We start from the raw sequence: 14277 nt of genomic DNA, 5'->3' as shown, positions 1-14277 counted from the left end.
GCGTCGAGAATTTATAATAGATACTATACCTATACATTTCACACAGAATATTCCAATGCCTATTCATTAAATTCTTTTTCTTATACTTGACATTTATTTTTTTTAAGAATTGATCTCATTGTATAATTTGCTTTTTTAAGGTTTTAATTTATTTTAGTACTTAACTCTGCTTTTACAGAATAAGCAACTCTGAAGCGCCTTGTCTTTTATTTACGTTTCAAATTTTAAAGTTTTGTTCAGATGTTTACAGTAAAACCGTCATCCTCATCTGATACAGAGTCTCTGTCACGTAAATATTGCCTGTACTATTTGTACACACATGCACAACTCGCCTGTGACATATTTTCTTGATTCCTTCAACGTTTTTAGACTTTATTCAGGATTTTTCCTGAGAAAAACACAAAATTGCTTCTGTATCTGCTGCCCCGTGACGTTCTAAAACGTCATTGTTTTTGTCATTTTGAATAAGGACTACTTATCTTCTCAAGTTGATTTCTTTTCAACAAAGCAAAATATAAAACCATAATTTGGTACACGTATCGATGTAACAATTCTTAATTTGAATTTCTAGGTAGTTTTTAGATATCACAGAAAATTCAATCATTATTTTCCTTACCTATGAATTAAATATGGAACAAGGATACTTTCATATCTTGTGATTGGTCATTAACAAAATTACTTAGTAAATTCACTCTGATTCTACAAAATATTGCTCAGAAATTTATATTAAAGGACGTTGGAGTTCCTTACTGCCAGCATAAAATTTTATTATATATATTCTTAGGATACCAGGTTCTCTAAATTATTTTTATTACGTGAAACATAATTTCTTATAATTATCATAAAATTTATTACATGTGCCTTAGAAGAAGAAAACACTTCAATTTCACATGCAACCTTTTGACTTTTATCAATTAACAATAGCCACTTCCATTCATATGTCGATTCATTTCCTTAAGAAAAGACAACACAGAGCCATAAACAGGATTAAGTGATAAACGAGATTACTTCTTCCATACCAATTGTTAGGCATTTCTTTTTAACTAAAATTGACTTAGGAATTTTCCCTCCAACTGATAGTACATTAGAGCTGACGGCAGGTATGACCGGTCAACATGGAATGCTAATTTTTTTTCTGGGGAAATTATATCTCATCTATATAAAATACACTGAATTTTTATATAGTACCATTCTCATAAATTGTTGTTTAGTTACGTTTTAAAAATTCCAGAATAAATCTTTTTTTTTTAAATTGAATTAAAATGTTGCATGGTTGTATTCCATCGAATATCGAACTCCTCCATGGCACCTGATCCCACCTCTGACGTTTTGGAGGTCCGTGTCTGCTCTGCTCCTACTTTGTATTGTTTCATGGACTTTTGGTCTTGAATACAGTTCGTTATCTCCATTTGTTTCATCGATTCACTTATTTACATTTTAACTAAATGGAAATAATTTGTAATTATTTAAACATTTTATCTTATTTTAGTCAACTCCTTCAAATATTTACTCAGATACCAGGTACAAAATGATGTCTTTGATGCTGATGACTCTTGCCGTTATGGTTATGACAGGTAAGAAAAACAAAATGTTAAACAGAAAAGATGAGTAAAAACAATGTGTTTATGAAACACAGATACCCCTATGATAGCTTATAGGGAGGGTTGAAGTTTCTCAAATACAAATCAAAATCCAACGTCAAAAGGTTAAAATTGATGGTAACCCAGGGAAGGTTTTGTCACAAGAAGTACACCTATAAAATATGAAAGCCTTAGTACTAAAAATTGAAAAGTTATGGCCAAGGTTAAAGTTTTTTTAAAAGTGGGTTAGACTCAAAGGTTATGGTCAGACGGTCAAAAATAATTATACCTATTGTAATCTCTTGTCACAATGAATATAAATGTGAAATATGAAAGTGTTAAAAAGTCGACAAACTAATGTTTTTATCAATTTCAGTGCATGGTAAAACTTTTACAAAGTGTGAATTAGCCAGAGAACTGGCACGGAATGGTGTCCCACGGGCCGATATTGACGACTGTAAGTTTCTAATAAGATGCTTCACTTCAAATTACAATCAGATCCTAAATAACGAAATCCCCTTTTGCGTTTGCGGACATCTATGAATTTAGGCTTGAAAACAGAAACAAATAAAAGATAAACAATTAAATTTATTTCGATAAAAAATCATTATAAAGCCGATTAAAATGCTGATTAAAATGTTAAAACATCGGGTAAACGGAAATGTTTGGTACTTTTTGAATTAAATAAATAATGATTGCATATTCTGTTAAACAAATTTATAATTATCTGTTATAACATTTTGTCATCATGAGCAAAATCAACCTAGTTGACTTTTTCTTTATTTTTCTTAATAATATTAATTGTGCCTTTGCATTATTTATGGGTAAAATAAAGAAACGTGTACATTTTATAGTTATCGCCATATGTTTTATCGTCCCTTACACGTGAGGAGTACAAAATATAGTAGAAATAAAGAACATTTTTTTCAAACCTCAGCTTTATATCAATAACCATGAACCTATCAATATTTCTGCTTATAAAAATAAGTTTTATGTACATGAGCTTTCATTAAATATGTTAATAATTTATCTTTATTTAATAGATGTTTGTATGGCACAGTATGAGTCGAGCTTTAGAACAGGTGTCATAAGCGGAGTAAACCCAGACAAGCACAAGTCTCGAGATCATGGACTTTTTCAAATCAATGACTACTGGAATTGTGATCCGAAAGATGGCCGAAAAACAAAAAATGGCTGCAAGCATCCTTGCTCAGGTTAAATAGTATTGTCTGATATATAGATTTGTTGGTTTACTGTATAGTAACTAAAATATTTTATTGATTTTCAAATTTCATCATTTTAAGTGAAATTAATACTCCGTATCATTCTTTGTTCTAAATCATGATATGTGAAAAGAATATCAACATAATTATATACCTTTTTATAGCTAAAAGAATGCAACACAATTAATTTTTTTTGCAATAAATTTTCATATGCTTCGCTTAATCTTCGCATATGTTTAAATGAACATCTAGTCCAGTGATAGTAAAATTAAACAACTATTTATAAAAGTTTGTAATATTGTTACATTCACCATAAAAAAAATTTAGTGTACATTCACAATGACAGTAATTTTTTTTTTTTTTAATCATGACCCCTAGGGCTAGGACGGGGCCACAATGGGGAGAAAGTTTTACAAAATCTTTAATGATAACATTTCCGATGACATCGCATGTGTTCGTCAGCTAAAACGAGAACATAGGGGATTTGGATTTTCAAATTTCATCATTTTAAAGCTTTTGAAAAGGTAAGTAAAAAATATTTTGCTAAATCTTTGCAAAAACGAACACTAGGAAAATTTTGTTAACTAAAAAAAAAATTGTGGACAATGGCGTTGAAATAAAGTGGTATTTTGAATCCAAATGACTCATAAGAGATATTAAGTATAATACTGAATATTTGATTTATTGAATAATATACCCTTAATTCAAAAACTTTTTATTAATAAATATTTTTTTTTTCAGATACGCATGGAGAGACAACTGTCGTAACCTATCCTCAAGCTATCTTCGTGGATGTAATTATTAACTCATTCGATGATTGACCAAATTCAAAACAGCAAACCAAACTGTTTGCTCATAAAAATAAAGTAAATTAAAAAAAACTGCATTCAATATCGTTTTTAGAATAAATGACTTTTTTATACAATTAGAAATTAATAAGCACCTTACAATATGTGTCAATAACTCTTCTGTAGCTGGATTCTGATCATTCCTTGTACATCGACAATGTTTTATTTTCTCAGAGATGGCAAAAAACATTATTATGAGAAGCCTTCCAAACTGAATAACACATAAAAGATAAAAATTGGTAACGAAGATGTCTTAGAATATTCCAAGTAAAATATAAATCCTTCATGGAAGATATTCGTATGTACCAGCTGCACCTGTCAATAAAATAATACGCTTGAAAAAAAAGTGTGTCATATATGTAACATCCAACATTAAAAAGATTATTGTAATAGTTTGGTTGTAACAAGTCATTCATATCATATAACATATAAACGTCTTACGTCAAAAGGTATCAATTCGCTTGAGGTAACCCTGAGCCATTTTAAAGGAGATACTGTCTTATTTTAAACATTTTGTGATACGAAATTAAATTACACGTATATTGAATAAATTGAATTGATACCCGGGTTCTACACGAGCTGGTATAACCAGTACATATATGATCGCTTCACAGTTTACAAAAAGTGTATGTTTAAACTATCCTTTAATAAAGTAAAACTAAAGTAGACAATCTATTTTTACTAAACACAACAATATTATAATAATAAATTGATACGTGCATGTATAACCGCTTCACATTATTGTTTATCCATCCGTTAAAGTAAAACTTTAGATAGTTGTAGATATTTAATTTCTTTTTACTGAGCACAAAAATATTATAATAATCACGTGCATGTATTAATTTAATTTTTTTTTTGACATCTCTGAAGCTTACTTTTTCTTTCAGAATTTTCATAACATGTTTTTTCATCTGCTTTTGAGACAAGGTATTTCTGAAGACAAATATAAATTGTTGAATATTGTTCCTACAAAAGAAAAACACAATTTTATAAATGATTTGAATACGGTGTAAAACTTTTCAGTAAAATATATTCAAGATAAATCTGACTATACTATGCGCATATTGTTATAAACTTCAGGTAAGTTTAAATGCATTATATATTTTTCGCATTTTTATCATTCTTATAAAATAACTTACTTCCGTATTAATTGCGGACATTCTTTCATTCATAACACTCAATGCTGTCCGGTATACATCGACATCCTTGTCACCTGAATCTATCGACTTAACCAGATAATCCGTTGTAATGAACACTCCGCTATAGTCAGTCCCAGAGCTATATGGATATGACAGTATACACATATGATGCGGATTCACTTGCTCATAGCGTTAATTAAGCAGGTGCAACATGAATTTCATTTGTTTTCTATGAAAATTGTCATTAAAATTCAAAATCAGATTCGATAAATTGAGATCAAGAAAAGTATGCCAATTCGAACACTTCATGAATTTTTTTAAAAGTATATTACCAAAATTCTAAACAAAAAGTCGTAAAAATTATACCAATTGATGACGATTTTACTGACAACTTACCATCCTCCATGCACAATTAATGGTCCTGTTTCATTTACATCTCTTTCGTTCGATTTAACCAGGTTTATGCAACTTAGAAGTTCCTCAGATAAATTTGCCATTTTCAGACCATGAACATGATAGTGGTTAACATTCTTCATTTCCTTTCCGCGCAAGAATGAGTTCTATGATTAAGAAAAGTTTGAATATATGCGCAATGAAATACGTCTTAAACAAATATTCAACATGCCTCCCTGTAATGAAACATTACCTTAGACAACCTGATTTTACGTAAAGTCGCTCTTTCAAGAATATTAAATGTTGCAAGCAGTTCTATGTCAATGACTCCCACGGAATGTACTGCGCCATCAGTGACTGGGAAATATTGGTCACCCTTCAAATATTTATAAAATAAATTAAAAAAATTATATCATGAAATGCTTTAAAAATTTCCTTGCCTTATGATCTTTTAAGCTCATATTCAGTATTAAGGAAAGTCAAAAGAAATTCATACCATGTATGGTTGCACAATAAAGCTTAAAGCGCATTTAAGTTTTAGTCTCAATATAAGTCAGACATGTAAGAAACTAAAGAAAGGATTCTCTGCACCCCATTAATTGATGATTAAGTTTTTAAAGAATAGTTAACGGACGAAATTTGTGAAAATATTGGATCTATTAACGCATACATGTTTTATCTTCAAAGATTTATTTAACTTACTTTAAATTCAGCGTTTTGACTTATTTATTAGGGTCTTCCGTCTCCAACGGAAGACCCTTCTATTATTCTATTGTTTCTTTTTCACTTTTATTATTATTCCTTTTTTTTTTTCTTTACAATTTTTTTGCAGAAGATTTCTCGAAGACAGCTCGATCGATTTTTTTCAAATTTTCAGAGATAATGTGTTTCTATCTGAAGTTTGTACCCTTGACTCAATATTGAAAAAATCACTTCCGGTCGGGAGTTATCGCCCTTTCTGTGACTTTTAGAGGGTCTCCTTGTCCTTGAGTAATCTAAAAAACGGCATAAGCTAGAGAGCTGAAAATTTCAGCGATGATAGACGACACTTTGGTAAATTGCAGAATAGTTTTGAAAATTTCCAGAATTGTATAGTATGGAAGCTCAGTAGGGGTCAAAATTTAGGACACGAATCAAGAGTGAATTTTCGAGACATTTTGTATCATATCTTTTAAAGTATAACGATTTTGTTAAAACATAGTTAATACAATTTGTGCAAAATGACAAGATCTTTAATATGATATCAAGAAAAAAGTGCTGACTCATTACATTAGGGGCCGAGAGGGGCCAAAAGTCTTTATTGAATAGCTCTTTAACAGTAAATATTTTGTTATACATCACTGAAGAAAAAATGTATATCTTGAAAATCTACAACTATATATTATAATATTTATATCATATGTTACATAAATAGGGGCCACAAGGGGCCAGAATGCTAAATCTTTGACACTTTATATCTCGAAAGTGTGAAATATTTTGATAAGTAATATTGAACAAAAGATGTTCAAAATAATGTTCTGAACAATATGCAACCTTTCAGTTTTTGCTAAACGTCCCAATTAAGGAGTTGAAGGGTTGGCCCCTAAATATTTCTTTTGCTAATAGCTCAAAAACGAAAAATAATTTCTGAACAGTTGTTGAACAAAAAATGTTCAAAATCTTAAGAGCTTTAAGATGAGGTCCCGAAAAAGGGACTGGGCACTCGAATTAGGGGCCAAGAGGGGCCAAAAGTCTTCAATCGATAACTCTTTATCAGTTAATATTTTATAATACATTACTGAAGCAAAGATGTTTATCTCAACCATCTACAACTATATATTATGTTTTTAATGTCGTATGATACATAATTAGGGACCACAAGGGGCCAAAATGCTAAATCTTTGATGCTTTATATCTCGAAAGGGATATATATTTTGATAAGCAATATTGAACAAAAGATGTTCAAAATAATGTTCTGAACAATAAGCAACCTTTTTTTTTTGCTAAATGTCCCCATTAAGGAGTTGAAGGGTTGGCCCCTAAATATTTCTTTTGCTGATTGCTCAAAAACGAAAAAGAATTTCTGAACAGTTGTTAAACACAAAATATTCAAAATCTTTAGATCTTTAAGATGAGATCCCGAAAAGGGGCCGGGCACTCGAAATAGGGGCCAAGAGGGGCCAAAAGATTTTAATCGATAACCCTTTATCAATTAATATTTTGTAATACATTACTGAAGCAAAGATGTTTATCTCAACCATCTACAACTATATAGTATGATTTTTATGTCGTATGGTACATGATTAGGGGCCACAAGGGGCCAGAATGCTAAATCTTTGACACTTTATATCTCGAAAGGGAGAAATATTTGATAAGCAATATTGAACAAAAGATGTTCAAAATAATGTTCTGAACAATATGCAACCTTTCATTTTTCACAAAACGTTCCCATTAAGGAGTTGAAGGGTTGGCCCCTAAATATTTCTTTTGCTAATAGCTCAAAAACGGAAAAGAATTTCTGAATAGTTATTGAACAAAAAATGTTCAAAATCTTAAGATCTTTAAGATGAGATGCCGAAAAAGGGGCTGGGCTCTCGAATTAGGGGCCAAGAGGGGCCAAAAGTCTTCAATCAATAACTCTTTTTCAATTAATATTTTGTAATACATTACTGAAGCAAAGATGTTTATCTCAACCATCTACAACTATATATTATGATTTTTATGTCGTATGGTACATAATTAGGGGCCGCAAAGGGCCAGAATGCCAAATTTTTGACGCTTTATATCTCGAAAGGAAAAAATATTTTGATAAGCAATATTGAACAAAAGATGTTCAAAATAATGTTCTGAACAATATGCAACCTTTCATTTTTCACAAAACGTTCCCATTAAGGAGTTGAAGGGTTGGCCCCTAAATATTTCTTTTGCTAATAGCTCAAAAACGAAAAAGAATTTCTGAATAGTTGTTGAACAAAAAATGTTCAAAATCTTATGAGCTTTAAGATGATATGAATAAAAAAGGCCGATTCCTAAGATTAGGGGCCGTTAGGGGCAAAATGCCGATTTTTTAAAGTCTTTAATGTTCAATGTCTTTTTACAGATTGTGGTAAATCATTATTTTAGAATGAAAATCTCAATCAAAATCTTATCTCATCTCATCAAGAATTGAACGGAAGACCCACTCGTTGCTCGCAACGAGATCGTATCTAGTTTTTTATTATTATTTTACTAATAAAACATACCAGGTATATACATTCAGGTTTACTTTCAACACGTGTGTGTCAAATTGTACACACGGCCTAATTAGTGCTAAAATTAGAGTTACCTTGATATTTTCATCGTCGTCATCAGATAGTACTACAATAGAGGGTGCGTTCTGTTCCCACACCATTTGCCAGAAATGTCCAATTGTCTTTGGTAGAGGATACTGAGTCATAATATAGTGTTGTTCCTTTATAATAAAATATTAGGAATAAACTTATTTAAAGGCAAAATTATACTTGTACCAAAAATGAATATATTTCAGATGAAAGAGTTCAAAAACTATTACATTTTCTTACTATTGTTTTGGTCCTAAGGTTTCTTATTCTCAGCTTCTTAAAACGGCTAAATTTCGTGCCTCGATTTCATATCATTTTAAAAAACATCTGCTTTGTCTATTTTAATCAAACTTCGAAAGATGTTGGTGCATTGTATCGAGGGATTTTCTTTTATCGAAATGCTAAATGTGCATTAGAGTTGAAACACTTGCATCATATTGCATACATATATTATGTTTTCACAAAAGATTTTGGTACTGAACATAGTCACTAACGTGCAAAACAATTTGATTTTAAATATACTTACCAAAATAACACTTGCATTTATATAGTCATTCCGTGAACCTTTTTTTCCTTCTAATAACTTTACTCGATTGAAATCATCTGAAAAATTAATATCATAAGATCAGTACTTTTATGACAACTAAATAATATTTAAATATTGAATATGATTCGAAGAGCAGGATAGTAAAATGCTTGTTCAATCTTACGTTGACTATATGCTTGATTTATTAATTGTAGTCTCATTCTAGAAAATTTTAGAGATGTATACTAGTCGCCATCATCATAAATGAGTTTAAAGTTTTGCATTTAAATCTTTACTCGACACTCAGGCAGCATTTTGATTTAATTATTTACTTTTTAAAGTTCGTTTATGTCCCATGTGTTTCATATACATGAATATTCATGTTACTGTTACATGTGTATGCCATAATCGTTTTTGCTGATTTTTATGACGTTTAAGGAAGTGGCGACGGTATCAGTAAGTCACAATAAAGCAAAGTACTGATAAGCATCAAAATCAATAATTTTATACGAGAATTTTTCTGTGGGACAATAGTGAAGAAAATTCAAATGACCGCAAATATTTCTTAAGAGGATCAAGTATCATTTATCGATAGTTTATCTATAACCAGATTATTTTTAATGGAAAATAATAAAAAAAAAAAAATACCATTTTCCATGTTTATGAATATAATATGGATATTTTGCTGCATACTTAAACTTACACGGAACAACATTGGTCCTGTTTCTCGGAAAATTGATCTTTGATTCTCCTATTCTTTTACTTTCTTTACCAGTTGATAGGAGCATGTTCTTGTAAGTAAATAATAATATTGCCATTAATGATAATAAATCAAGTAATCTAATTATTTTTTAAAGAATTGTTCACTGTTAAATTTCTTTTGATAGAATTTCTATTTTAAAAGGTATCTAGACAAAGTTATCAGTACAATAAAATGATTATTTAGTATCGTGTGATATTAATATATCATACGTACAGAAAATTCACGATAAATCTTCAATTTACTGTCTCTCATGACATCCTCCATATGGCTAACAAATTGATGCACAGGTATAGATCTGAGAAATTATATAGTTGTTTATTTAATTTGTAAAGCTTCTGAAGATATAATGGAAAAAAGGTCTAACGCTTTACTGAAGTTTTTCATGTTTTTCTTCTTAATTTTAAGTATCTTTAGATAGTTTTGAATTACGCTTTCAACCTAATCAGTAATTATAAGTACTTACGTTTTTTCTGGTTGTGTTCCTCGTTCCAGTTTGAGATAAATCTGTTCACTACAACAAAAAAGTCAATAGAAATTATTTTTTACTCCAAAAAGGTGAAATATTGCAGTATACTCGTAATTTATCATTCTTATGCTAAACTTTTAATACTTTTATACAATTGACCGAAATGCAAATTATTTATTAAATCCGTCACATCGCAGGCACTTTATCTAGAAATGCTTTTAAAACAAATAACAACATATGGCACAAAATAATATTAAATCTATATCAAAACAAGATTCAGAAAAAAGAAATTATTCATTAATGGGATTGGCCAGCAGGAAAAGCTTATTTAGGCCCTCTCACTAGAATTATTAATTTAGAAAATTACTAACAGTTTTAAAAGTCAATTTAAATAATGTTAGCAATACATATTGCTATGTTTTCATGCTTACTTTTTAGTTCGTTCATTAAACTCCAAATCTGCATATGTATTACCCTCGTTTTGGTTTTTCCTAAAAAAAACATATTTAGCTTCGAGTATAATAGTCTCTGTACACAGGAAGAAACTCATGCAGACATCAATCCAAGTTCTTCTAAAATACATTTATGCATGTGCGGCATCTAGAGGGGGGTCAGGGGGTCAGGACCCCTTGGAATTTGCAAGGATATTAAATTAATATATTAATGACAGAAATAAGTTACCTTGGACCCCCTTCAGAAAACGCAGACCCCCCTGGTAATCGCGAATTTGTGTTGAATTGGTGTAAAAAGTCAAAGGTTTGAAGCATTAGTAGTCATCGACACCCCCCCCCCCCCTCCCTTGAAATAGGTTTTTGAAGTTCGGGCGAGTTAACTTTTTTTTTGCTTATTAAGAAATTTCTGGGTTGGATTTTTTTTGGACTGGCATGGACACCCCCTGGAAAAAATTCTGGATTCGTGTCTGTTTATATAAAGAACCTTACAAACAAAGAAAACGTTGTTACCTGCTTTATCAGAAGGGACCATTACACGTACATAATGATCATGTAATCAAATCTAATTCTTTATTCACTTCTGGATTATTTAATACAGTAGGATAGACGGTTATCATTTTGTCCCCCAATCTTTTCATGAACGATTTCAGATACATCTGAAACATTAAATCCATTCTGACAAAGTGCCAATTTCTAATTTTTCATGCTTGACCCCAGCTTCAATAAAATCTAACACTTTTGAATTTCAGACGACAGATAAAGAACTTTTAAAGATAGTGATCTGAAGTCCTCATTATTAATCAAATATTCCTCCCGAGTTATGACGTGTCCAGCAGGACTATAGTGATATGAAGTCCATGAATACGATGAAGAAATATGTTTCAAAAATTCGATATCCCTTAGTAGCAAATAAAAATTCGTCTTATTCAATATCTCTGTGGCTGTTGGAGACCAGGTATTACAACATTCTATTGGAATTCACATGAATACCAACTGCGCTCCGTTTTTAGAAGACCTATTTTTATATTCATATGAAGCAGAATTCTTTTTGATATTTTTGATATGTTCGTTTTTCATACTTATTTGTTAGTCCATTATTTATACACTGAATTGACACGGATGTTTCCGCCATTTCCTGATTATGACAAGGAGCACACGGCGGGTGTGACCGGTCAGCAGGGGATACTCACATCTCAATGGCACCTGATGCCACCTCTGATGTTTCAGAGGTCCGTGTTTGCTCTGCTCCTATTTTATATTGTTTATGGACTTTGAGATTAAATACTGTTCGTTATCTCCATATCTTTTTCATAGTAAACCAAATCCAGAGCAATTAATATTGTCTGAAGTTGACAGTATCAATAAAATGAAACAAGAGGCCCATGGACATTAAAGCACACCTCGGCATCATGTAACAATTTACGAACAATTGAGTATGTTTTGTTTTTAAAACCACAGGCCGTAGTGTTCACAACTTTGAAAGAGACACCCTTCCTTATCATAACTTTAGACTTTTCATGCTTAGTTTGGTTACTTATACCCATAGACAGAATAGGGAAAAGAATCATTTCAACTAATCAGTAGAAATAATCAATAATCAATAAAGCCCCCCCCCCCCTCCCTCTACAGAACCCATGACCCTGCTGAAGTTATGATATTCACAGTTCTGATAGGACCCATCAGTTCATCATAATTATGAATGAAGTTTGTATGTTTAATACTCAAAAGGAAAGAGGAAGAGTTTCAAACAATTTATGCAATCTTGCTCATTATAACTATGTGCTTAGTTTGTTTATTTGATACTCAGATGCAGAGGAGAAGATTATTGAAGAAAATTTGCATTTTCACTATATAATCATTAGAGTCCCACCCTAACACCAGAACCTTGACTTTGGGCCGAAAAATTCAAAATTTATGAAGAGTCACCTTTGCTCATTATAACTTTGCATGAAGTTTATTACCCGGGAGCATAAAAGAAGATTTTAAAAGAAATAAGGTACATTCACCATGTAATCTACATAACCCCAACCTAGCACTAAAATCTTGATTGTAGGGCAATAACTTTTAAATTTTGATAAAAGGACTCAACGCCAAGTACCATCATACCAATAGTTTGACTGCCTGATGTTCAGAAGATATCTGCAGAATGCCTTAATTTTTCTGATTTTTGCATCACATCTCCAGACAATGGGGCAGAGACAATCAATGAAATTCGCAATGTCTTGACCTTCGCTCATAGATCTTTCATGCCAAAATTGGTTGCAGTTGGTTTTGCGGTTTCGTCGAAGAAGTTAAAAATGTTCAAAAGTTAACGCACGACGGACGACGGCAGACAAAAACAGATAGCAGTATATCATCTTAGACTTAAAATTCGAAAGGGATTCTTTATTATAGCTCAGGTGTTTGCCGTCAAATATACTTTCGTTTATATGTTGGTAATCAGGGAAAATGCATATTTTAAAAACGTTTATAATTTTACATTTTCAATACAATTGTAAATTCGTTAGACAATCATTAAATGTATATTTATAATTTTGGTATATATTACAAGGAAAGATTTTCCTCAGTTGCAAGAACTTGTAACAACTCCTTTGTGCGAATTTTTCAATAATATATGTTTAAAACAGAGAGAGTAGTTATTCATTGCATGTAAGGGTAATAATTCTATTACATCAATATAACATATATTATCCTTTTCATTTCGTTTTGAGAGAAACATTTATTTTAATGTGCACATCTTTATGTTTAAATTAAATTAAAATATTTATGTTCTAAACAGGAATATATGTTTGTAATCACAAATAAATACTCTGGTAGTTTACAATCCTTGGTGCAAAATTTAAGAAAATGTTTGTCAGCGAAAGATTTTTTGTTGGAAATAGATTTTCTCCAAAACAGTTTTCCTGTTCAACCATCAAAATGAATGCAATATTCGGCCTCTCAAGCTAGTTAGGTTGTTAACTTCTTAAGCTGCATCAGCTGGCTTATATATTAATCGAAATAGGTTTGCTTTGATAACTTAAAATTCTCCTTATTTAAGCAATTATAGCTAAGGCTAAATACATACCCATTTTAATTGTAGAATATGAAAGTTAATTTATTAACAAACAGGCCATTTTGTTGAATTTTGTAATCAGCAAAACGTATTTCAAACATTAAATGCCTGCATAAACATGACAAATGGAGTATATAATAAAAACTTAACTTATTTTTAAAAAACTGAAATAAAGGAAAGATGGACTAGGATTTGGTGAATCTTTTAATCAATCATCATTGAATATATTACATTCTTTTTACTTTTTTATACCCGCACTTTCTAAAGAAAGTTCGGGTATATTGTTGTTACTCATGTCCGTCCGTCCGTCCGTCCGTCTGTCACACTTTTCTTCCCTGAACTCCTCCTACATTTTACACAGTAGCTTAATCATCTTTTGGGAAATGGTTTGTGGGGTCATGTAGATGTGCAGTAGGGTTTTGGAATTTCGATTTTGCCCCGGGGGGTCAAATGGGGGTCGAAAAATGACGTTTTTTGTCCAAAAAGCCCCGTCTTCCCTGAACTCCTTCTACATTTTACTCAGTAGCCTAACC

At 31.1% G+C, this 14277-nt stretch overlaps 2 protein-coding genes across 2 annotated transcripts; one reads left to right on the top strand and one right to left on the bottom strand.

The window, feature by feature from the left end:
• The first annotated feature begins 1493 nt into the window (after positions 1-1493).
• Positions 1494-3748, top strand: LOC134245278 (lysozyme c-1-like). The gene is made up of 5 exons (XM_062727584.1): positions 1494-1574; positions 1957-2037; positions 2624-2798; positions 3223-3298; positions 3546-3748. Exons 1-5 carry the CDS (start codon positions 1529-1531, stop codon positions 3606-3608), a joined length of 441 nt encoding a protein of 146 aa, XP_062583568.1. The 5' UTR covers positions 1494-1528; the 3' UTR covers positions 3609-3748.
• An 84-nt stretch (positions 3749-3832) lies between these two features.
• On the bottom strand, positions 3833-10092 carry LOC134245277 (tyrosine-protein phosphatase Lar-like). The gene is made up of 9 exons (XM_062727583.1): positions 9985-10092; positions 9712-9799; positions 9009-9085; positions 8488-8613; positions 5437-5559; positions 5187-5350; positions 4791-4929; positions 4527-4617; positions 3833-3966 (listed from the first exon to the last, which is right to left on the bottom strand). Exons 1-9 carry the CDS (start codon positions 10033-10035, stop codon positions 3935-3937), a joined length of 891 nt encoding a protein of 296 aa, XP_062583567.1. The 5' UTR covers positions 10036-10092; the 3' UTR covers positions 3833-3934.
• Between the last annotated feature and the right edge of the window lie 4185 nt (positions 10093-14277).

The sequence above is a fragment of the Saccostrea cucullata genome, unplaced genomic scaffold (assembly GCF_032062105.1).
Source record: "Saccostrea cucullata isolate Sc308-1 unplaced genomic scaffold, CSIRO_AGI_Scuc_v1 ctg125, whole genome shotgun sequence".
NCBI classification, from domain to species: Eukaryota; Metazoa; Mollusca; class Bivalvia; order Ostreida; family Ostreidae; genus Saccostrea; species Saccostrea cuccullata.
The sequence above is the reverse complement of the archived record's forward strand: the minus strand, read 5'-3'. Positions and strand labels throughout refer to the sequence as shown.